At 34.7% G+C, this 24,319-nt stretch overlaps 1 protein-coding gene across 3 annotated transcripts; it reads right to left on the bottom strand.

Moving 5' to 3' along the window:
• Positions 1-12,519: 12,519 nt before the first annotated feature.
• On the bottom strand, positions 12,520-16,272 carry LOC132302328 (elongation factor 1-beta-like). 3 transcript variants are annotated; one of them, XM_059799162.1, is made up of 5 exons: positions 16,155-16,272; positions 13,885-13,932; positions 13,159-13,272; positions 12,868-13,029; positions 12,520-12,735 (listed from the first exon to the last, which is right to left on the bottom strand). In XM_059799162.1, coding segments are annotated over exons 2-5 (282 nt in total). In that variant the 5' UTR covers positions 13,889-13,932; positions 16,155-16,272; the 3' UTR covers positions 12,520-12,733. The 3 variants fall into 3 exon arrangements, with proteins under 3 accessions (XP_059655145.1, XP_059655144.1, XP_059655143.1); XM_059799161.1 differs by lacking the exon at positions 16,155-16,272 and adding an exon at positions 14,528-14,620; XM_059799160.1 differs by lacking the exon at positions 16,155-16,272 and having other exon boundaries at positions 13,885-14,007.
• Between the last annotated feature and the right edge of the window lie 8,047 nt (positions 16,273-24,319).

Genomic DNA, 24,319 nt, shown 5'->3' with positions numbered 1-24,319 from the left:
TTTTAACTTTCACTTACACCCCAATTTACTTTTTGATTTCTGATATATGTGAATTGACCATTTTACCCTCAATTTTTTAATACATATATATAATCTTAAATGACAAAAAAGCCTATACTATATATATATGTGTGGGTGTATATATATATATATATTCAACACCTATATATATATATCTGTCACCTATATATATATATCTGTCACCTATATATATATATCTGTGGGTGTGTGTGTGTGTGTATATATATATATTTAACACCGGCAGCTCCCACCATTAATAACACCTTCATCACCACCAACGTCCTACCCTGACACCTGCACCACCAACCCACCCAAAACCAAACTGTACCCCCACCCAACACCTCATCACCACCACCCACCTAAAACCAAACCCAAAAATACACAAAATCCCATCCTATCCACTACCGAAACGGACTTCGATGACAGAATTGAAGGCGAAGTCGATTGTTGAAGACGACGTTGAAGAGCAAGTTGATATCGGTGGCGGGTGTCGGATTACAACCTCTACGGTGGCCCAATCAATATATCTAGGCAGTGAGACATCGGATTACAAGCTTACAGCCTCGACGGCGTCGTAATCGGCGGTAAAAATCCTCATCTCGTGCTCCGGCGGGAGGGTTTGTGAGAAGGGAGAAAATTAATGAGGTAGCTACAGTCGCGTATCTGTATGGAGAGAGGTAGCTACAGTCGCGGCGGTGGTGAAAGAGGTCGTGGTGGAGGTGGTCGCTATGGCGGCAGGAGAGACGATGGGATCAATTCGCCGATGACGACGATTTGTCAAGTCAAACGGCGACGACAGTGGAGAAGACGACAATGATGTCGAAGCCTTCGACGGCGTTGAATCCTTGTCTTCTTTCTTCGATTTAGGGTTTCTTTCCCACTTTCCAACAAATCACACACACACATATATATCACCCACACCATATACCACCCCCGCCGGCCCGCCGCATCACAGCTCCACAACCCACAGCCACAGCTGACGTCTTCATCGTTGATTGCTTTGACTAGACGCCCGTCGTTGCTTGGGCCACGCCGATATGAACTGAGGTCGCCGGAATTGAGTTTTGTTTCGCTGGAACTGGGTCAGTGTGTATTTGCGTATCTGTTGTGAGGGTTTGTGAGAAGGGAGAGAGAAAGGGGAAAAAGAGAGGTAGAGAGAGAGGAAGGTTCACCGGGGGGAGGGGTCATGGGTAGTTTGGTTACAAATATGAGGCCAAAGGGTAGTATAGTCTTTTAACATTTCAAAAGTCCTAAAATTCATATTTGGGGTGCAAGTGAAATGCTAAATCACTAATTCATATACAAGTGAAATCTAAAACCAAAATGTTCATATAGGTGTAATATGACCTAACTACAGGGGGTCTAGGTATAATTTACCCTAAAAATATAGCCGTTTAGGAAATGTTAAAAAAAAAAAAAAATTAATTTTAACTTATTATTATTATTTTTTTGAGAGCGAAAATTAGGAGAGCCTGATGGAGTGCATGTTTCTGGAGAGCGAAAACTGTTGATGTGGTTCTTGGAATCGCTGATGTGGCTCTTGAAAAATCTGATGTGGCTTTTTTAGAGAGCCAAAATCCGGAGAGGCTGGTGCAGATAGCCTGAGGATGGACAGGTGATGAATTCGCTATAGGAGAAGTACAGAAGAAAGAGAGGAAATGAGTTGAGGGTAAAAAGGTTTAACAATTTTTTTTAAGAATAATAATGTATTTAAAATAATAGAGGTTAATTTAGGTATTTTATTTTATCATTTTAAAAAGAGGGGGTGTGAGAACTAATTAAACCAACCCTCATGGGGGTGTACTAGCAACTTTTGCTTAGGTTTAATATGAGAGCAATAACATGAAACCTCAGGGGGTGTGAGAGCATTTAGCCCAATATTCTAAAACATCATTGTCAAACATTATTTGAATTATTAATCAATCCTAATAACAAATAAAATATCTAAATAAACTAAAGTACTTTATTTTTCTCTCTGAATTAGCTTCAAAGATTGAACAAAAATAAATAAAATAAAACAAACTAAAAAAAAAATCCATTCAAGACTTCATAGTCATTTTTCATGACAACCAATCTTTACGCATGTGAACTGGGCATCCAAAAAATCCTTCAACAGTTACCAGATCCGAAATAAGGAAATCATAACCAGCAAATAAAAAAGTTTTGTCAATTCCGTCAATCGCTTGTAGCTCTAAAAACACTTCTTCTCCCAAATAAAATCGTCGTTTGCCTTTCTTAGCCATTGCATTTGCTTTCTTAGCCACGACATTTGCTCTATCAAGAGCACTTACAATTTTGTTTATTGTGCCTGTAATATTATTGATATTGTTGTTAAGCTCATCTATTTTGGTTGTCTTTTTCTTATAACCCTTTGATGAAGATGCATATGCAGATGGAATGCAAGCAGTAGAGGATAGTTGAATTGTATATCCGTCTTCAAAATTTTCAAGATCAATCTCTTTTCTAGCCAATAAGTCATCAATGTCTTCAATTGTCTTTTTGCCAAATGACGTTCCTTTTCTTCATTTGTCCAACGACGATTTTTTTCTTTCGCACTTTCAGCTGCTCCCCCCGTAGCTTGATCTTTTTCAAAAATTTCACAAAGCAGATTAAGGCATGGAAGTGTCGCATTGCGCACTTTTTTTGCATTAGGATAAGACTGTTATTATAAAAATACTTCACAAGTTAAAACTATAACATAAGAAAATTGGGGAAAAAAATGAATAAGAAATTTTTTTTACTTACTTTAATTAAAGCATCCCACACAGAATTTGTTGCATCAATTTTTTTTTTTCGTAATATCGTTCTAAGCAAATCCACTACCACGTTTGAAAACTTCTAAGGCAATATCCATTTTCCGTTTTAAAGTCTTTAGTCAATTCTGCACCTTATCTGTATTCACTTTCATAGGAAATCATGCATTGATAGCATCAACAATTACATCATAAGCGGAAGGGTTGAAATTCCTATTAGGGTTTTGTCCTTGTAGTTTTTATTCATACAACTGTTCAAGAAGATACAAATCCATTTGAAGTGTCCACACCAAATATCCATTTTGCTGAAGTTGATGAAGATCTCTTGAATGAGGAAGTACAACATGCACAAGAACATTCAAATGTAGATGGGTCTGAAGAAGGTAGATAAGGATCAATGAAAAGAGATCATATAGCTGCAAACATGTGGGTTAATTATTTAGCTAATAGATAATTGTTAGTTATAGTATTATTTTCATATATTAAAATAATCTTCTGATTTGTTTGGTATCAAATTTTAATTTTCTCCAGCTGTTTAAATGTAATTTATTGTTTATCTTTATTTATAGTCAATCAATGGATGATAATTCTTAGTTATTGTTAACATATAATTGATTAAATCTTTTAAGATAGTGATGCATTGAATGTTTTTATCTTTTCATTATTGTTAGTTATTGATGATGGTTTGTAACAGCCCAAAAAGTATCATCTGGTTCTACTCCAAAAAGAAAATTGTGTAATATGCAACAAGCCAATACAAGTACTGTTTGTGTCTCAAAGCCATATTGTGGTTCAATACCACTAGCCAAAATTGGAAATCTCTTTTTAATTATGCCGAATACTCTTTCAATTGCATTACGTAAAGAAACATATCTATGATTAAATATTTCTCTGGGTGTCTGTGGTCCACGAGTTGAGTATTCTTTTAAGTGATAACGCGTTCTTCGATAAGGAACATAGATTAGTATACTCACTTTTAATCCTGACCTTAGAATTTAATCCTACAGTAATTAATTAATCAGTGTTTTATTTTTATATTTAAGGCAATTGCATCTTTTTTTTTTTGTTACCATTATATATTATTATTAGGAAATGACAAAACTAGACATGTTTTTAATGGAAACAAATTAAAATCAAATTGGTTAGGATTTTCTTATATACGAATTCCTTCCCATCCGAATTCTCAAAGCATACCAATTAAAAATAAAAAATTAATTATTTCCAATTCCCTTCGTTCCTATCCGTTTAGCCAGGGAATTCTTAAAGCATACCAGTTGAAAAATTAACGCACAATCATCCCCTTCTCAACCTTGCAATTAATTTATGTCTGTGAAACAATTACTTACTGAATAATCCAATTATAAAGGAATGTTGTACTCTCAATATATGTTTATTTGTATGTGTGTGCATAAAAATGAATTCAAAGACAAAAAAAAGTATCAAATCATGTAACCCAATATATAAAATATGAAAGAGAAAAGAAATGGACCACCTCCACCACCTACCCTGGCATTATTGCCACCTCGATCGCCGCCACCACCTACCTCGCCACTGCCGCCACCTCCACCACCGCCAGTAGAAGTGGAGGTGGTGGAGGCGGTGGTAGTAGTGGAGGTGGTGGTGATGGAGGTGAAATGCGCCGTGGCAATTCAAAGTTAATGGGATTGGAAATTTCATTATTTTTATTTTTTTCAGATGTGGTCGAAGGAATTGGAAATAATTAATTTTAATTTTTATTTTTAATTGGTATGCTTTAAAAATTCAGATGGGAAGGAAATCCTAAACAATTTGGTTTTAATTTGTTTCTATTAAAAAATGTCTAGTTTTGTCATTTGCTATTAATAATATATAAAAAAAGAAACAACTGCCTTAAATATAAAAAGGAAACACTTATTAATTAATTACCGTAGGATTAGATTCTAAGGTCAGGATTAAAAGTGAGTATACTACTCTATGCTCATAAGGGAGCAATTGAACGCCACTGAATATATATATGTATATATATATATATATATATATATATATATAATGGAAAAGAAGAACAATAGATCTACATGCGTGAGTGCATGGATGTACCTGAGAAAGAGAAATAGAGACTGGTGAGGGAGAGAGGGATTGAGGTTAAGGGTCTGGTTTTTGAGTTTTGACTCTATATGCCACTCAGTTCACACATAAGGCTTAATAAATTAGGTTTGTAAGAAATGGGTAACTGGATAAGCAGGTAAAATAAGTTATTAATATATATATATATTAAATATAATAATATGCTTAGAGGGGAAGGACGGGGCGGGGCGGGGCCCGGCGGATATGTATAAGAACCCTTACCAGCCCCGTGACTCGCGACGGATACAAATTTTGTATCCTTGCATGCCCCAACAGTATAAAAGTTGTTCCCATATCCATTATTAACGGGGCGGTAAAAATTGCCACCCCTTGGCTACTTTCTCGTCAAGAGCAGAGCTGCCTCAACATATTCTCAACATTCAATATTCTATCTAATGAATAAATATTAAAAGAATTAAAAGCAAAATACACAAAAGACTTGAATATGCAGTTTACTACTAACCTCAACACTTAGAGGATAATATATATAGATTAAAACAAAAATGGTATTATTATATAGAGAATGACAACAAGTAGCATCGATTTAGTTAAATAAGATAAGAGGAAGAAAAGCGTTAGAGATTGAGATATGATAGTAGATATTTAATAGGATATGATTTAATAAGAAAAAAAAAGTTGGAAGGTTAATTAAGGAAATATATAATTAATGAATATTTTTCTCTCAAATCTCGTCAAATCCTAGCTTTTTAGATGGGATTTGTAATACAATAAAAAAGGTATTTGAAATCCTATAATTGTCAAGTCCCATTTATAATTCTGTGGTTCCAAATAAGGCAAACCATGTTTCCAAATCCAAATCCCATCAAATCCTGCATTCCAAACAAAGCGAAGGGATCTTTGGAATAAGGAGTGCATTGGATGAAGGGTTATTTGGTATATAGAGTGATTTGGGTTGTTTTGTTTTAGGCCCGCTACAGTTGGTACAAACTACAAACGATTTTGGCGGATTGCATTTTTGATGAATTGGGATATGCTACGAAAGATTTGGCGGATTGGGTTTTAGGGATCTTAGAAACTTTTAAATCATTTTGTTATGTTAGCCAAAAATGACTGAAAAATGCAAATAGAGAAGCAAGGATTGTGCTATTTAAGCTTTTAAAAAGTAAAAGTAAATATTTTTTGAACATTTCGGGCCTATTTGGCAATCACAGTTACTTTGTGTTTTTGCTTTGACCCGAAGTAGAAGTAATGTTTCTGCAAGAGTGTGTTCAACTAGGGGTGGCAATTTTTATTGCCCACCGGGGCCTCGCCCTGTCTCGCCCCGTTAATAACGGATATGGGAACAACTTTTATACCGTTGGGGCGGACATGGATATAAATTTTGTACTCGTCGCGGATCACAGGGAGGGTAAGGGTTTTTGACGGCCCAAGTTTTTCAACTCGGTGCGTCAGTGATGAACTGAAGGTTGATCCGATAACGGATTCGAAATGCGAAAGCGAAAGATAAACCAAAGTCTATAGAGACACAAACCATCTCCAAGGCACCAATGTGACCTTCCATGAAGTCATGGAACTCAAAGAAATAACTGAGAGCGAAAGCTAAAACAAAAAGGTCTAATGGTACTTTATGGCACCAATGGTGACCAACGGAACAAGATCTAGTTCAAACTAGACCATATGCGCCATTAAATGGCTTAGAAAAGATAACAAGGTCAAATGGAAATGAACGGAACAAGTAAACTTGTCTAGGCAACAACCAAACAAAAACCCACAAGGCAGCTCCATTTCGGTTGGCCGAAGTAAGCCAAGAGAAGAAGGGAAATGACCCTTCATTTCGGTCGATCGAAATAACAAACCGGTCGACCGGTTTGTGGCTCGAAATTGAAAATGGCTACTGGAATCGAGTTTTTATTGTTCAATTGAAATACAAAAGAGCATTGGTCGACCGAAACGAGCCACCGGTCAACAGAAACAGGTTGAAAATGTGTAGAATGAACCTGCTATGCACCAAAAATGAAGAAAAGTCCCTAAGTCTTAAATGGATTTCCCATAGCATGATCAAATTGCATTATATGTTATTATATGATGTTGTGAACATACACGCAAGTGCAATATGGCATTTTAAACATGCTACAATGGCTAATGGCCTTATTACAATTCATTTACAACATTTGACATGTTAAACCTCTAAGTTAGAAAGATTACATTTCAAAGGCAAACTCAAACATGCTAACACTTGCATGTGAATAAGAATACATATAAATGGACTTCAAATCTACATTTCACCCAAGGCAAGTGCAAAACTCCAGATCTTGAATCCTGTACCTGAAATATACCCCAGTAACTTTGGGGTGAGCAACATAAAGCTACTCGTAGGAAATGAGCATGCATCGACCTAGCGTTTTATAATTTTATCATCTTAAGGTGAAACATGTTAAAAGGGCTCATGTCACCTAACGTCTATGTTAAGATGAGACTCAGGGAACATCCTAAGCTACCCTAGATCATTTCTAGCATCAATCACATCATCCATGCAATTCAAACCACATAGAAACATGCTATATAAAGCAACAAGATATAGATTATCAAAGTCATCAATTTGAAATCTAAAGTACAAAAATAACTAAATATAGCGATTTAGTATAATTAGAATTTCTAATACCACACATCAAAATATAGATTCTCAAAGTTATCAACTTGAAATCTAAAAGTGCGTAAACAACCAAAGTGGGTCGTGCCACCTAACGTCTATGTTCCAAATGAATCTATAGGATCATTCTTAAGTCACATTTTGAACAATATAGCAAAGATGTACTTAACAACATCAAAACCTGCAATGATTCATTAGAAATTATAAAACCTGAATGTACTTAACAACATTAAAAGCATGCCATGATTCATTCAAAATCATAATGCATAAATTTACTTAACAACATTATCGCCAATAACCAAAATCACAAGTCATAATTAAACATTGGTTGTCAACTTGGAATTTAATGCGAAAACAAATAGTGGAAGACTTGGACATCACGTCTCAGACTAAACCAAGAACAAAATGGTTATTCCGGGCATTAACCCGCTGGGAAAACCACCCTAGTGCGTACTATCTCAATAGAGAGAACTCATACCTCCCGCACTAGAGCCAAACTCTAGCCATATCATAGTAACAATGTCCCAAGTGACTCCAAAATAAATAAGTTCACAACTTATATACGAAATATATATAAAGCACGAAACCATATCCCATGCACAAATAGTTTGTAACCACACAACTCATGCTTTAAATCCACAACTACTATAGGATGACAAATGTCGAATTTTCAGAGCGCGATTCGTTACGCGCTATAACAACATCACATGTCGAATCTTCAATGTGCGATTCGTTACACCCTATAACAATATAATTCAATATTGAAACATAACCTCATAGATCCATATCAAGTCTAAAATCATGTTTCAAACATAATACCAATGTTAAACACATGATTTAAATCAATAATGCCATAAAAACAAAAATTAATTAAGTAAAACAATTAATTTCTTTATGTTTCAAATCTCGATTAAATGATCCATATTTAACACATGTTATACAACATAGTATGGTTATCACATATACCACATGAAAAGCTTAATTACGTCATTAAAACAATAAGGTAGAATTTAATTAAAACATGATAATTAAATCTCTAACCTCTAAAACAACTCTAAATGGTTCCAATTTAATACATGCTAGTATACAAGTCCTAGTCATCACAAATGTCAAGTTAAAAACTTAAGTAAGCATGGAACCATAAAATAGATTTTAATTAATCATTTTAATTAAAATCTCTAAATTTTCATATTTATCCAAATGCTCTCAATTTAAAGTATGTTAAAGAACATGCCAAGACTTAATTTAAAAGTATATCACAAGTTAATTTCATGCAAGGCACGACCATGTGAATTAAACTTTCACCAAAGAAAACATTAAATAAAAAGTGCAATCAATAATCCAAATTTAATATATGTTAGCGAACATATCAAAGCTTAATTTATTAGCATGCTACAATTTAATTCTAAGTTATACATCATCATAAGAATCAAATCTTAACCATAGAAAATAATTAAATTAAATTCTAGATTATAAACAAAAGCATACATACAAGTTGTATTATCATGGGAAACATTCAATACAACACATATATGATCCTAAAACATCCCCCAAAACGAAATGGCTCCGAATCCGATGATACTTCGGGATTTTGTCAAGGACAACGCCATGAACAATAAACTCCAAAGAAGCCCCATCAAAAACACAACTTGACTTCAAACCCGAACTCACAAAATGGTCAAAACGAGATTTCAATCGGTGGAATCAAAGGTCTCGCCAAGGCGAACATAAAACACTAAGGTACTACGGCATTTCACTAAGAGGAAGAAGCTCAAAAGAGGAGAGAGAAAGTGGCAGCCCTTGGTTGCCATGGAATCCGGCCAAGAGAGGGGAGAGAGAGAGTGAAATCTGATTTTTCACTTAAAGGTCCCCTATATATAGAAAATCTCAAAAAGTGCCCTGAAAAGGGCCCGTCGTGTCTGGAAAAGTGAAATTTATGCAGACGCGCTCAAATGGCAAAACTCTATGAATGAAAAAGAACTAAGATGAGAAAAGATGGACAATGGAAGAAACGGTGTCGAAAATTGAGTCTCGTGCAAGAAGATATGCTCCAAACAAGTTTGGCGTTAACCGGGGTCAGAAATCCTGAAACTGGGGGAAAACGACCAGAACACAATTTTAAGAGTACACGACTCAACGAAAAGTGAAAATGAATCCCGTACGAGGATCCAGGCTCAAAATAAGGTATTTAGCAATAACTTTCATTAATTGCACGATGGCCCTTCCAAAAAGTGGAAACTACACAACTGGCCCAAAATGAAAATATCTTCCAAAAATATTTTTTTAAAAACCCCTGAAATAAAATTATTTGTCTTCTTCTGTTCAGGCTATTCAACTAAGAAAATTGTGAAAGATAGAGGGGGAAACCGGATCAATTTCTGAGCAAACAAAATTGTGAAAAATATTTGTTAGCGGGGCGGGCACAGAGCACCATATTTTCGAACGGGGCGGGGAAGGATATGAAAATCCAACCCGTTGCGAGGCACGGGGTGGGTATAGACTTGCCAAAAATTAAACGAGGGCGGGATTTAGGGAAACCCGCTCCAAACCCACCCCGTAGCCATCCCTATGTTTAACACTATTTCAAAACTTGTTTGGTAACGTAAATTTGTTACAAGATTTTTGGAAACAAAAATGTGAAAGCATGTTTGGTAAAAAGTGTTGCAAGTTTGAAAAATTAAATGGCTAGTTAAAAATGTTAATTTGGATTTTTTTTTTTTTTTTAAACAGTGTTCTGCTATAGTGCGAAAACAAACAAAAGCATGTTTCATGATTTTGCTTTGCTACAGTACAGTAGCAAAAACAAAAAATACGAAACAAAAGTATTACCCAAACAGCCCCTGGTTTTTGGAAGACAAGGAATAGTTTTAATGGATATACTACAAAATGTTTTGGTAGATGATCATTCAAAAAAAAAAAAAAAAATCCCAAACGAAAAATATATGTTATTCCTTCTTTTCTATCAAATCGTAGCCTGGTGCTCCCATAATCACGCAAAAGAGAGAAAAGCTAGAATTTTTAGGGAAAAATCTTCATCTCAAAACTCAATTCTCAGTAGGGTAAGTGATGGCATTACCTCAATTCTCAAATTGGGCACTTTGAAGAACTCTATTGTTGCTTATCATGTCCTCAATGAGTGGAATATATCTATTTCTTGTTGCAGCCCTACACCGGATTAAAAGAGGAATGCCTAGTGCAATGTCAACCTAGGGTGAGCCCCGGACTTATGTATTATTAGGATCCAAAATTTTGTATTACTATAGGCCTCTTAAAATTTTAGACCTCGCATTTGACTAGAGCCTTGGAAAATATTAGGCCTTTTAGTGCCGCCCGTGTCAGCCATCAATGGCAAGATCACCGGAATTGCTTCATAAAGCCACCACTAACAACAACTATCCATTATTTTTTATTCTTTGTTTGGATTAGGTGTTGTATGAGTCATTCCTTGTTGGACTTGGCCTTGTACTGTGCTTTCAATTGCTTTGGGCTTTTTGCAAGCTTTGTAACCCAAACATGTTTGGGTTTGGACCAAAGGCCCTTTTCTGTAAATACTTCTTTATCAATATATCTACTTCTTTTTTCCCCTAATATATATATATATATATATATATATATATATATATATATATGAAACTATGAACCATGCGCTTTTTACATTCTTTAGAGCAAGGCTTGTTTAGAAACTTTGCTGCTACGTTTAAATGTTAAATTATTGCAATTTTATTCTTGGTGGAATGTCATCAATAAGCTTTGGCAAATGGAAGAAGACGTTAATAAGTTGCTTAGTCTTATTAATACATATATGTCCCTTTTGTTAGTTCGTATATTTCATTTTCTCTTTTGGTTCTACACAATGTCCCCTCCTCTAGTTGGATATTTGTGGGGAAAAAAAAAAAAAAAATTGATATTTGAATTTTAATACAAGAGAACGGTTAGATACACTCGCGCAAACTATTATACTTCTATTAAAAACTAGCCTGGTACTCCCATAATCAGGCAAAAGAGAAAAAAGCTAGAATTTAATTTTTAGGAGAAAGTCTTCATCTCAAAACTCGATTCTCAATAGGGTAAGTGATAATATTAAACTACATAATCGATCAAAGATTGGTTGGGTAAAAAGGCCAGGTAAATGGTTTGGCTCATAGTCTTACCTAGTGTGTTATGCAGAGAAGAGAAACGGTATGTTTTTATGATATTTTCCCAACTTTCATAGAAGAGAAAGTTTATATAAATTGTATTCATATTTAATTTCATCTAATGAAAGATTTTCTTGCCTTCCGGAAGGACAAAAAAAAAAAAAAAAAACACTCTATTGTTGCTTATCAAGTCCTCAATTAGTGGAATATATCGAGCCCGAGGCTTATGTATTATTAAAATTTGGTGTGCCCAATATACATCACAGTCGTCCGTATTGTACACACGTAGATGTGTATAAAACATCCCCATACACGAACGACTATGACTAACACTAGTATTTAGGAAAACCGACAACACAAACAAGAGGAAAAAATTGGTTGATTTTTTCCATATACGCACAATACATACGCCTACATTTTAAGTCCAGTCCACCCCAATAGTATTGAACAAAAAAATGAGGTGTTTAAAAGTCCAATCCACTCCAATAGTATTGAACAAAAAAAGTAGCCAAGTAGATGAATGCTGAATATATTAATTTAAAAATCTGTTTGATGTTCATTAGCTAGGAGATAAACTGTAATTACTTTCTGCAGGTACTCCAACACTTTTCAAAGCTTCACATACTTATACACCCATATTTTAGCCTTACTGCTTAGTATATATACTTATACACCTCATACATATCATACATATCTTATACACCTCATACATGTCTCATCTGCACAGCACAACACTTGTCACATGTATCATGTATAACTCACAAATAAGGCACATTCATGAGATAACCTTGCATTATATATAAACCCCATATATAATATATTACACACTCCAACAATCTCCCAACTATACAACAGTAAGTAAGAATATGACTCGCTGAAACCTGAAGAAAATCCATAACCCTAGTAAAGGAAGAAAAGCATTAATTTAGATAAGAATCCAAAATGGTGTAACTGATACTTCTTAATATCAAAGTCTTGGAGAAAGAAAACATAGGAATAAAGTGGACATTTATGACTAAAAATCAGTCTGCGTAAACAGAATCTTCATTCTTCACTAGCACGAACCTCTCCTGCACCGATTCCGAGCAAAACTCCAACATGCTTTCAATTTCTGTCACAAGAATCATCAGACAATTAAAAACAAGATTCAGTATAGTTGTTTGAGTTGCATCAACACATTAAGCAATAGATTCATTATGAGATTTATCAACACCACCCAACAACATCCTTGCAATGAACTTACATATTTTATTGAAGGCCACAATATCGCAGCTCTGGACAAACTCATCAATCGGCTCAACTGTGAGTCTTTCCTCGATGAGACTGTCAACGGACACCAAGTCATCCACAATGGTCATCATAATCTGCAATTTCTTTACACCATATCCAACAGGTACGAGATTGGCTGCAACAAACAGATGTTTACAAGTTAATTTGAGAAACATATGACTTGATTGCTTCAGTTCCAAAAAATACATTAGTATCCATTTGATCCTAGAAGAAATACAACAAGTCAACAGGAAGAGAAACATACATGCTCCCCAAGTCAATCCTTCCATCTCAATACTTCTAACAGCTTCCTCGAGCCTTTCCATGTCAGTCTCATCATCCCATGGCTTCACATCCAACAGAATTGACGACTTTCCAGCTGAAGAATAAAAACACAAGAAGATTGAACTTATAAGAACAGAGGGAATTTTTTTCCATGCAAAAAAAAAATGTGCAAGGTCCAAAAGCAGCAAAAGTAAACATGTAAAACTCATCCTGTTGGAGGAACCGGTAAAATAGTTCATGATAAGCATTTCGGCAATTGAACCATATCCATCAGGGTTTTCTATGTAGAGTTTCCCGGCAAAGAAGTTCAAGGGACCAAAATAGGGTGGTATACTTTTCAAAAAAAAATAGGGTGGTATGGATTATATAGATGTATGTATGTTACTAATCTTGAAGCCATCTATCTACTTATTGATTTCCTCTGTTACAACATATAATCTTGATTTGAGTGTGAGACTATATGTCCGACATCTCTTGGTAGACATTCCTCTAGCAAGCATATTTTATAATTCATGTTAACTATATAATTTAGTTTTACATAGAACAGTAATATTACAGTACCCATATCAAAACATATTTACTACCTAAACATGTAGGTTAGGAAATTAAATAAAAATTGCAATAATGAGGATATTTAGTTGTGACTCGGTGCTGTTGGAATTGAGTATTTGATAAATCTGATTCAGCAATTGACAAAGACACATACCCATAATTGTCGAACTTCTTGAGGCCAGACTCCGAGCTAAGATTGTACCTGAAAGCAAAATAGAAGGTTGATTTTAAGTTTATGCCAGAACTGCATACAGAGATTAATGTTCAATGATCCAACTGAATTAACCAGATAACCACTAATTTACATTGTTTCACATTCAAGAAATTGAAAAGATTTTAAATTGTTTGAATTCTGACAAAACAATGAAGAAAACATAGATTAGAAAAAGTTCCATATAACAGTGATAATAGTTACAAGGAAACATGTCTACTATTGTCAGTATATATTGTACCATAAACTTCCAAACAATAATTGATAGACTACCAATTAATGAAACAAAAATCTACTCATACAAATCTGTGTTGGACAGAAACTATATATATATTTTATATATATATATATATATATATATATATATATATATATATATAACACTCAATCTCAGAAACACCCATCATTCAAAACACATCAATAACAATATCATGTAATAGAACTTTCACTAACCACATCAATACAACATCCCTAAATGAACAAAAAAAAATTAGGGCTTTAAACCGAACAAGCATGCGCATACAAATGAACACTTGGACCCACAAATTCGCAGTAAAATTTTACGCAGACTGTGAGAGAGACTAACCTGCTTCAAGCTTTAGGGCGAGAAAATTCTTCTAAGCTGTTAGGGGGCTTTTATAATGGGAAGGTGTAACACAGGATTTGGAACAGGAACCTGAATTGGAATAGGAATTGGAATTAAAATAAAATTTTATTTATATATTTGAAACAAATTAGATTTAAAATGGGATTTGGAATAAAAATAATAGGGTAATTTACATACTCTTCTTTTAAAATGGGATCTTTTGTCGTAATTTACATCTCTCTATACAGGTAAGGACATTTCAAATAATTAGCCAAGTCTCCATCGTAAGGAAAGTCATGTTTTTAAAATTAGAAAAGGTCCTAGTAATTATATATATATATATATATATATATATATATATATATATATATTGTCTACCGACGAAGGGATCGATACAGAAAAAGTTTGGTGGTGGCCATGGCGGTGTGAATCAGACCATTAATTTCATAGCCTTTGTTCTTTGAATTGTCCGAGATCAAGAACAAATCAGATATAGTCTTTGTTCCAAGCGGCATTGCACCATACATATATATAGAGAGAATATATTTATATACACAGGCGGAGGGACCATTATATATTCTGACTCATAGACTATATATATATACACACACAGACACATAGAGAGAGAGAGGGATTAGAGGGGTTCAGGGATTTTAAGAAATTAGGTTACTGGGTGTTTGGGAGTGTCTCAAATTCTAAGTTTTTTTTTTTTTTTTAAAGGTAATTCTCAATTATGAGTTGATTGGGTGTTTGGATCCAAAGGTCGCAAATTCTCTCTCTACCTTTCTCTCTCTAAAACCAGACCCATCAAAGAAACAGAGCAAGTTTTTTTTTTTTTTTTTTTTTTTTTTTTTTTTTTTGAGTTGCTGCAATTTCAGATCGGTGCTCTCTCTCTCTCTCCTCTGATTGATCCTTTCACAAGTACAAAATCAGCAATCCAATGGAGAAACTCCCTGAAACGCCTTTTGGGACTCCAATTCAGTAAGAAACGGTTGAATTTTGAAGGAAGCTTTTAGATTCAGTCATGGTTCGTGACTTAGCCCATAACTAAATTAATTAATTTGGTCATTTGCCCGATGGTGATGATGTGAAGCAGAGGAAGATGAAATTGATTCTTTATATTGTTGGGTCGGTAAAGTGGCGTTGATGTTTGAATTATGCTTTGGAACTTTTAAAAGTAGTGGTGTTTGTAGCAAATAAGAGAAACCAGTAGTCGTCAATTTCAATTCTGAAATTATATAGAATTTAAACCGAAAAAGCATACAAATGAACACTTGGTGGACGAAGCAAAATCATATAATCACAGTATCAATAATCCCAGAATCAATATGCATTCGCGTCCAATTAAATCATGGAAAAAAAGTGTTCCTCATAATAAAAATCCATTGTTTCTCTACGTGTATGTTTGATTTATATCATCGATTTAAACATCCATTTGTGACAGAAACAATATATTTAACTCAATTTCAGGAACACCCGACATTCAAAACACATAAGATCATGTAATAAAACTTGCAACCACATAACATATGAACCAGAAGAAATAAAAGAAGAAAAAAAAATTATATTTAGAATGGTAGTAGAAAGAGCAAACCGGAACTAACTAGAGACGGTGAGAGAGACTAACCTGCTTCAAGCTTTAGGGCGAGAAAATTCTGACTCTGTATCTCTCTTCTAAGCTGTTAGGGGGCTTTTATAATGGGAAGGTGTTAAAGCAGGATTTGGAAAAGGAATCTGATTTGGAATAGGAATAGGAATTGGAATTCAAATAAAATTCTATTTATAGGCTCGGAACAAATTAGATTTAAAATAGGATTTGAAATAAAAATAATATAATATTATTTTTGTTCTTATTTAAATAATAAATAAAATATTTATTTTATTATAAAATTTGCTCCACAGTTACCTACAACGTGAAGGCTTAGAGAAGTGCGAAAATCTGTCTTTGATGCGTCGGAATGGATCTGGCCAATTCGGTTAGGGGAGGACCCCACACCAAAACAATACGGCTTGCTTGATCTCGTGATGAGACACAGAAAAGGAACTTTATCTTAGGGGGTCTTGGTTGGCCCCCTATTTTCAACCTGCTGGCGTTGAGAAATATATTCCGAAGTTTACATCAAGAAGATAAAAAACGAAAAGGATTAAATGATAGGAACTCTTAAACGTGAAATTTATTCAAAAATTCTTTCAGTTCATTTTAAGAAATTAGAGTATACCAAGCAAAAAAAATGGTGTGAATTAAGTAGTATCGGAGCATGACTTTTAGTTATAAAATTACAATTGTGTATTGTAGAATTTTTCAAGTAGGTTTAAGATATTGGAGTATATCAAACCAAAAAAATTGGTGTAAATTATGGAAGATTGGAGTATGACTTTTGGTTATAAAATTTGTATTATAGATTCTTCAAATACAAGAATACAAAAGTGGTGAATCAATCTGTTAAATGCAATTTAAATATATTGGAGTATAGCAATAAACAATGTTTCAATTAGAAATTCGTTTACTGACTTTACCAACTTTGAAACAATTAGAAACAATTGAAATAATTAGAGATTCATAGTTTACTCACATGACAAACTTGTGTAAGCTCAAGACTTACAGTTGCTCCATTGGTGCTGCTTATGGCGATTTTGGGCCAAAAATTGGAGACCGGATGCTCCATTGGCCTATTGGTTTTGTGGGCCACAAATTTTGGGTCTCCAAACAGGTCGCCAAAAAGGGCGACCCTAAAGGTGATTGAGGCTCAATTCTGTTGGCCCATTTCTATTTTCTTTTATTTTTTTAATTCAGGCCAGAACATTGTACCAGCCCAGAATACTGTTCCTAAGGGCATGTTTGGCTAAAATAAAAGCTAAAAATCATATTTTTGGCTTATTTTGGTTTCTTTTTTTTTTTTTTTTTTTTTTTTCCTCAAAATAATTGAACCAAATAGCCGTTAAGGCACTATTTGTCTGCCTTAAGCAAAAAAAAGTTTTAAAAAATTGAAAAAAAGTGATTTTATTTCCTTTTCAAAATTTTCAATGTTCCTATTGACTTTATAGCCGTTTTAGGTACTGTTTGGCTGGCCCAAACAGTGCTTTAACGGCTATATTGGCTGACCAAACAATTTTTTTAATTTGTTTTCCTTAACAAATTGAAATTTATTTTAAAATATGATTTTTTTATTAAAAAAAAAAAAATGAGTCTTTGTTTTCACTATAAATTAATAAATCATATGATATTAGATACTGTATTGTTTACAAGATTTCTTACATATTGGCTAAATAATTTAATGAACAAATAATTTAATTATTTATTTCAAAATAAAACATTACACAATAAATATTTCATTACATAAACTTCATAACAATTTAAAAATAAAATAATGCAACATAAATTAAGCACTTCTTCACCAAAGCGGTTCCACAAATTTTTAATTAAATCTTTCCTCAACCGCAGATTTGTTTCTTTGTTGCGAATTTGAACTTGGCGATAGCAGATGTGTGTCGCTAAGACTGATGGATTTTGAATTAAAGTGGGAATTGAGATTGTCCCCTGCGGTGGTGGAGTCCGTCTTCCAACATTGGTATGGCGCTCATCTTCAATGATCATGTTGTGAAGGATGATGCACATTTTCATTATAAGGCACAAGTCCCTTTTATCCCAAAAATGCATTGGTTGTTACGTTATTGCCCACTTGTTCTGCAAGACCCCAAAAGCTCGTTCCACATCTTTCCTACAGGCCTCTTGTCTCTGAGCAAAAAGTTTTTCTTTTGTTGTAGTTGAGTGTGGGATGGTCTGTATTAAAGTTGCTCACTTAGGGTATATAGCATCATATAGGTAATACCATATGATAATGCCATTCACAACGAAATTAACTGGAGGAATTTGGCCAATAACGATACTATTGAATACTAGAGAATAATCCAGCACATTAATATCATTGTGTGAACTCGGTATTCCAAAGATTGCATGCCAGATCCACAAATCTTTTGAGGCAACCTCCTCCAATATGAGCGTAGGCGTATGAGAGCATCCATTGTGTGTGTCATGCCATGCCATCGGACAATTCTTCTACTCTTAGTGCATACATTTGATAAAACCAAGTATACCCGGGAATCCTCTTTCCTCCCCTTCTTGAAGTAGTCGTGCTATGTCGGCTTCGTTGGGTGGCATATGTACTCTTCCCCATACATACCAATAACAGCCTTACAAAAATTCATCAGGGTTTCAATGGCAGTACTTTCGCTGATTTTAATATACTCGTTACAATGATCGGCTGCACAACCATATGCGAGTATACGTATTGCAGTTGTCATGTTTTGTATAGAAGACAACCCCAAACAAGCTGTTGCATCCCTTTTTTTGGATAAAGTAGTTGTCATAAGCTTTGACATCATTCAGGATACGAAGAAATAGTTCTCGTCTGCCAAGGACGGCTTAGGCCGGATCAAGCCTACATAACGAAGTCTGGCCTGGTAATTGACTTGGGCCCAAACTTGGCATCCATATAGCAGACCTGGCGCAAGGGGTTATTGGTAAAGGCCCCCAAAGAGGAGTTAGGCCCATAACGGCATAACCACTAGAATAGGCCCAGCGGCTGAAGTTAGTTAGGAATTCTCTAGAATAGTGCAAATTGTCTATAAATAGAAGGAAAAGAGAAGAAAGAGGGGATGGAAAAAAATTTGAAGTGTAATAGAACTCTGTACATTTAGTGAGAGAAAATTATTGCATCTTCATATATATATATATATATATAGAGAGAGAGAGAGAGAGAGAGAGAGAAAAAAAAGATTTTTTTTTTTGGATTAATAGTATATATACCTCCTTGAACATTTTTGGAAGAGTTAAAGGACAAAATAGGTATTATAATACTAATTTATGTTAGAGGGGTGTTTTTGCACAATGTGAAAAAATTAGAGGTATTTTTTATATATTTTTTCAATAGGAAGTAAAAGTGTTATGCGAAGTAAACTTTAGGGTGTGCTCTCCTGAATCGTCTGTGAAAGTAATCCGGTGGATATATGTAATTCTCATCAAAGTAGTCTTTCATTAGTTGACGGTGGCTTCCCTCTTAATCACAATGACTATATCGCCTCTTACGCGGTTTAAAAACTTGTTCTACTATCTCTGGGTTCACTGAATTCAAAATCGAACGAAAGGCATCATGATTATGTTGAATCATCACGTCAATAGGGTTATCTAATGAAGAAGATGATGAAGAAGATGAAGAATTAGAGCCTGACAAAAGAAAAAATCGTGATGAGAAAGCCATTAGAATTTTGAGATTGAAAGAGATGTGAATTGATATTTTGCTAGAATAAGTTGAAATGAATGTAGTGATGATGAGATGAACAAATGGTTGTTTATATAAGATGAAAAATATAACCATTATAAATATAGCCGTTAGAAATATAGCTGTTAAAAAAAAAGTTAAAAAATAAATTTTATTAAAAATTTTAAAAATATTAAAATATTAATATTTTTGAAGAGCGAAAATACACCATTGGAGTATATGTGATAGCTAAAATTTGGAAACTCTAAAACGCTGACATAGCTATGAGAAATGCTGACGTGGTTATTAAAAAATGCTAATGTGGCAAATTCGGAGAGCCTAAATTCGGAGTTCTCATTAGAGATGCTCTTAAATGGTTAAAAGCTAATAGGATACGTACCTAAGTAAATTCCAGATGAAGACACAAAAATATAAAAAGATTTAAAAGTGAAGTACACAAAAGACTTAAATATTCAGTTTACTACTAACCTGGATATGCTTAACACTCAGTGGATAATATATATATATATATATATATATATATATATATATATATATATATAGAGAGAGAGAGAGAGAGAGAGAGATTAAAACAATGGTATTATTATATAGAGAACGACGAACAAGTAGCATGGATTTAGTTAAATAAGAGAAGAGGAAGAAAAACGTTAGAGATTGAGATATGGTAGTAGATATTTAATAGGATAGGGTTTAATAAGAAGAAGACGTTGGAGGGTTAATTTAGAAATATATAATTAATGAATATTTATCTCTCAAATCCCGTCAAATCCTAGCTTTTTAGACTGGATTTGAAAAAGCTAGGATTTGAAATGCAATAAAAAATGTATTTGAAATCCTATAATTGTCAAATCCCATTTATAATTATGTAGTTCCAAACAAGGCAAACCTTGCTTCCAAATCCAAATCCTATCAAATCCTGCATTCCAAACAAAGTGAAGGGATCTTTGGAATAAGGAGTGCATTGGATGAAGGGTCTATTTGGTATATAAAGTGGGTTGGGTTGTTTTGTTTTAGGCCCGCTACAGTTGGTACAAACTGCCAACGATTTTGGCGGATTGCATTTTTGATGAATTGGGAGAAGCTACGAAAGATTTGGTGGATTGGGTTTTCAAAATCTTAGAAGCTTTTAAATCGTTTTGTTATGTTAGCCAAATATGACTGAAAAATGCAAATAGAGAAGCAAGGATTGTGTTATTTAAGCTTTTTAAAAATAAAAGAAAAAAATTTTCGAATATTTTTCCGATTTGGCAATCACAGTTACTTTGTGTTTTTGCTTTGACCTGAAGCAGAAGTAATGTTTCTGCTTTAGAGTGTGTTCAACACTATTTCGAAGTTTGTTTGGTAACGTAAATTTGTTACAAGATTTTTGGAAGCAAAAACATGATAGCATGTTTGGTAAAAAGTGTTGCAAGTTTGAAAAATTGAATAACTAGTTAAAAATGTTAATTTTGAAAGATTTTTTAATTTTATTTTTAACGGGGTTTTGCTATAGTGCGAAAACAAACAAAAAATCATTTTGATGCTTCTGATTTTGGCCTCAATTTTGGAAGCATTTTAGTACTATTCAAATGACAGCAAACATTACCAAACATGTTTCGTGATTTTGCTTTGTTACAGTACACTAGCAAAAACAAAAAACACGAGACAAAAGTATTAGCCAAACAGGCCCTCGTTTTTGGAAGACAAGGAAGAGTTTAAATGGATATGCTACAAAAGATTTTCGTGGATGATCATTTAAAAAAAAAAAAAAAAAAAAATTCCCGTACAAAAAATATATATTATTCTTTCTTTTTTATCAAATCGTAGCCTGGTGCTCCCATAATCACGCAAAAGAGAGGAAAGCTAGAATTTTTAGGGGAAAGTCTTCATCTCAAAACTCGATCCTCAATAGGTTAAGTGATAGCATTACCTCAATTCTCAAATTAGGTACTTTGAAGAATTCTATTGTTGCTTATTAAGTCCTCAATGAGTGGAATATATCTCTTTCTTGTTGTAGTCCTACACCGGATTAAAAGAGGGATGCCTAGCGCAATGTCAGCCTAAGGCGAGCCCCGGGCTTATGTATTATTAGGATCCAAAATTTTGTATTACTAGAGGCCTCTTAAAATTTTAGACCTCGCATTTGACTAGAGCCTTAGAAAATTTTGGGCCTTTTAGTGCCGCCTGTGTTGTGTCAGCCATTAATGGCACGATCATCGGAATTGCTTCATAAAGCCACCACTAATAGCAACTATCTGTTATTTTTTATTCTTTGTTTGGATTAGGTGTTGTACAAGTCATTCCTTGTTGGACTTGGCCTTGTATTGTGCCTTTTTTTTTTTTTTTTTTTACCCTCTACACACTTCTCTTTTTGAGACTTGAACCTCTGACTTCTTTTTAGAAAGTAAGAGACTGATACTGCTAGACCATTGGCCCGTTGGTCTTGCATTGTGCTTTCAATTGCTTTGGGCCCATTACAAGCGTTGTAACCCAAACATGTTTGGGTTTGGACCAAAGGCCCTTTTCTATAAATACTTCTTTATCAATGTATCTGCTTCTTTTTTTCCAAATAAAAAAAAAAAAAACAACTATGAAAGAAGGCATTAATAAGTTGCTTAGTCTTATTAATACATATTTGTCTCTTTTGTTAGTTCCTATATTTCATTTTTCTCTTGCGGTTCTACACAATGTCCGCTCCTCTAGTTGGATATTTGTGGGGAAAAAAAAAAAAAAAAAAATTTAATAGTTGGATATTTGTATTTTAATAAAAAAAAAATTAGTTGGATATTTGAATTTTAATACAGAGCCCGGTTAGATACACATGATATTTAGGCAGAAACATCTGATAGGCAGAATAGATGTGACGATCCAACTAGCAAATAATTAATCTTATTTGGCATCAACATCATCACACGTCATCTATTCATCATCTCACCTTGGAACAAGCTGATGCGAAGACCTGCCGTCACCAACATCTCGACGTCCTCTTCATTATCATTCTGCCGGCACGGACTGAACTCGTGGTTTGAGAGCTTCTCTTCCTTTCAGTCCGGCGAGCAACACGCGCCGACGATCTCACGGTACTTCAGGCGTCTTCTTCCTCCAAATCGCATGCCCACACGCCCACCACGCGCCGACGTTCTCTCCTCCGGCGACAACGACGTCGCCGATTCCCACCAAGAACAAACTGGTCGCCGTGGATCGTTAAAGCTCATTGCTAATGGAGCTTTCAGTTCAGTTGGGTTATCACTGAAGCTTCCAATTTGGTTTTCGTTTGATCACCGAAAATGAGTCGCCTGAGGTTCTGTGCATTCGTCGTCGTTTATAGATGTTGAAGTTCTGTGTACCGCCCTCCACGTCGTCGATCAACACCGAATGGTGGTGCGAATGGGGATGGACCAGATGGTGGTCCTCCAGTGGTGGTTGCTTGTGGTTGAGAGAGAATGTTCATTTTTTTCTCTCCATCTATTTCGGCTGCAAACTGGGGTTTGGGGATGGTGGTGCCGATTACGCCATTTTGATCGACGCCGACGACGGTGCTCTCGCTTCTGCTCACCTTTGTAGTACCCATCGCCGGCGATTGGTTTACGATTTTGGGGAGATCGATTTTGGGGAGATCAGGAGTGTTGGTCGAGAGATTGGTTTACGATTTTGGGGAAACAGATGGCCGCAGGAAAGAGAAGAGAAAGAGATGAGAGGGTTCCACCATAAGAGTGAGAGAGAGCCACAACATAGATAGATTATACCAGAGGTGAAGATGAGCGAGAGACGGAGGAGAAGGAAAACCAGACAAGGGTTGGGAAGGCTTTCGAAATCGTGACGTGGCTAGCCACGTAGGCATCGGTCTAACAATTCTGTCAAAATAATCGGCCCTAATATCATTTCCCATTAAAAAATAGCCTACCGCCCCTATAATCAGGCAAAAGAGAGAGAAGCTAGAATAAACTCTATTATCGCTTATCAAGTCCTCAATTAGTGGAATGTATTCCTCAAGTAGGCGTAAATTAAAAACTATACTGAATTTTAAGTGATTAATGTTGAATAAATTAATTTAAAAATCTGTTTGATATTTTATTAAACTGTGCAAAATAGTATATATACTTATATACCCGTATATATACACCTCATACATATCTCATCTGCACAGCACCAACACTTGGACACATATATCTATACTCACAAATAAGGCACTTTCATGAGATAACCTTGCATTATATATAAACCCCACATATAATATATTACCCACCCCAACGGGCCCAACAATCTCCCAAATTTACAACAGTAAGTAAAAATATGACTCATTGAAACCCGAAGAGAGAATCCAGAACCCTAGTAAAGGAAAAAAACTGCCCGGAGAGTATTATATACTACATGTGGGGGTAAATTATATAATATACTCCGTATAATGCATCGGTGTCGGGCAAGGATACTATTGAGGTGGTGACTTAACCTAGATTTATGTATGTCTGATGGAAGTAATAATGAATGTACGTGTGTATATGTAATGTAATAAGCAGTGATCATATCAGTACAA

Source organism: Cornus florida, unplaced genomic scaffold (genome assembly GCF_030987335.1).
Source record: "Cornus florida cultivar Cherokee Brave unplaced genomic scaffold, ASM3098733v1 CherokeeBrave_3.0.0_Hap2_Chr04, whole genome shotgun sequence".
NCBI classification, from domain to species: Eukaryota; Viridiplantae; Streptophyta; class Magnoliopsida; order Cornales; family Cornaceae; genus Cornus; species Cornus florida.
Note: the sequence above shows the minus strand (reverse complement) of the source record. Positions and strands in the feature narration are given on the sequence as shown.

What these genes read in the sequence shown, in the direction of transcription:
- LOC132302328 (XM_059799162.1), bottom strand. An exon ending in AGGATTGACTTGGGGAGCAT is followed by an intron (nt 13,030 to 13,158) that starts GTATGTTTCTCT and finishes TGTTTGTTGCAG; the next exon opens with CCAATCTCGTACCTGTTGGA.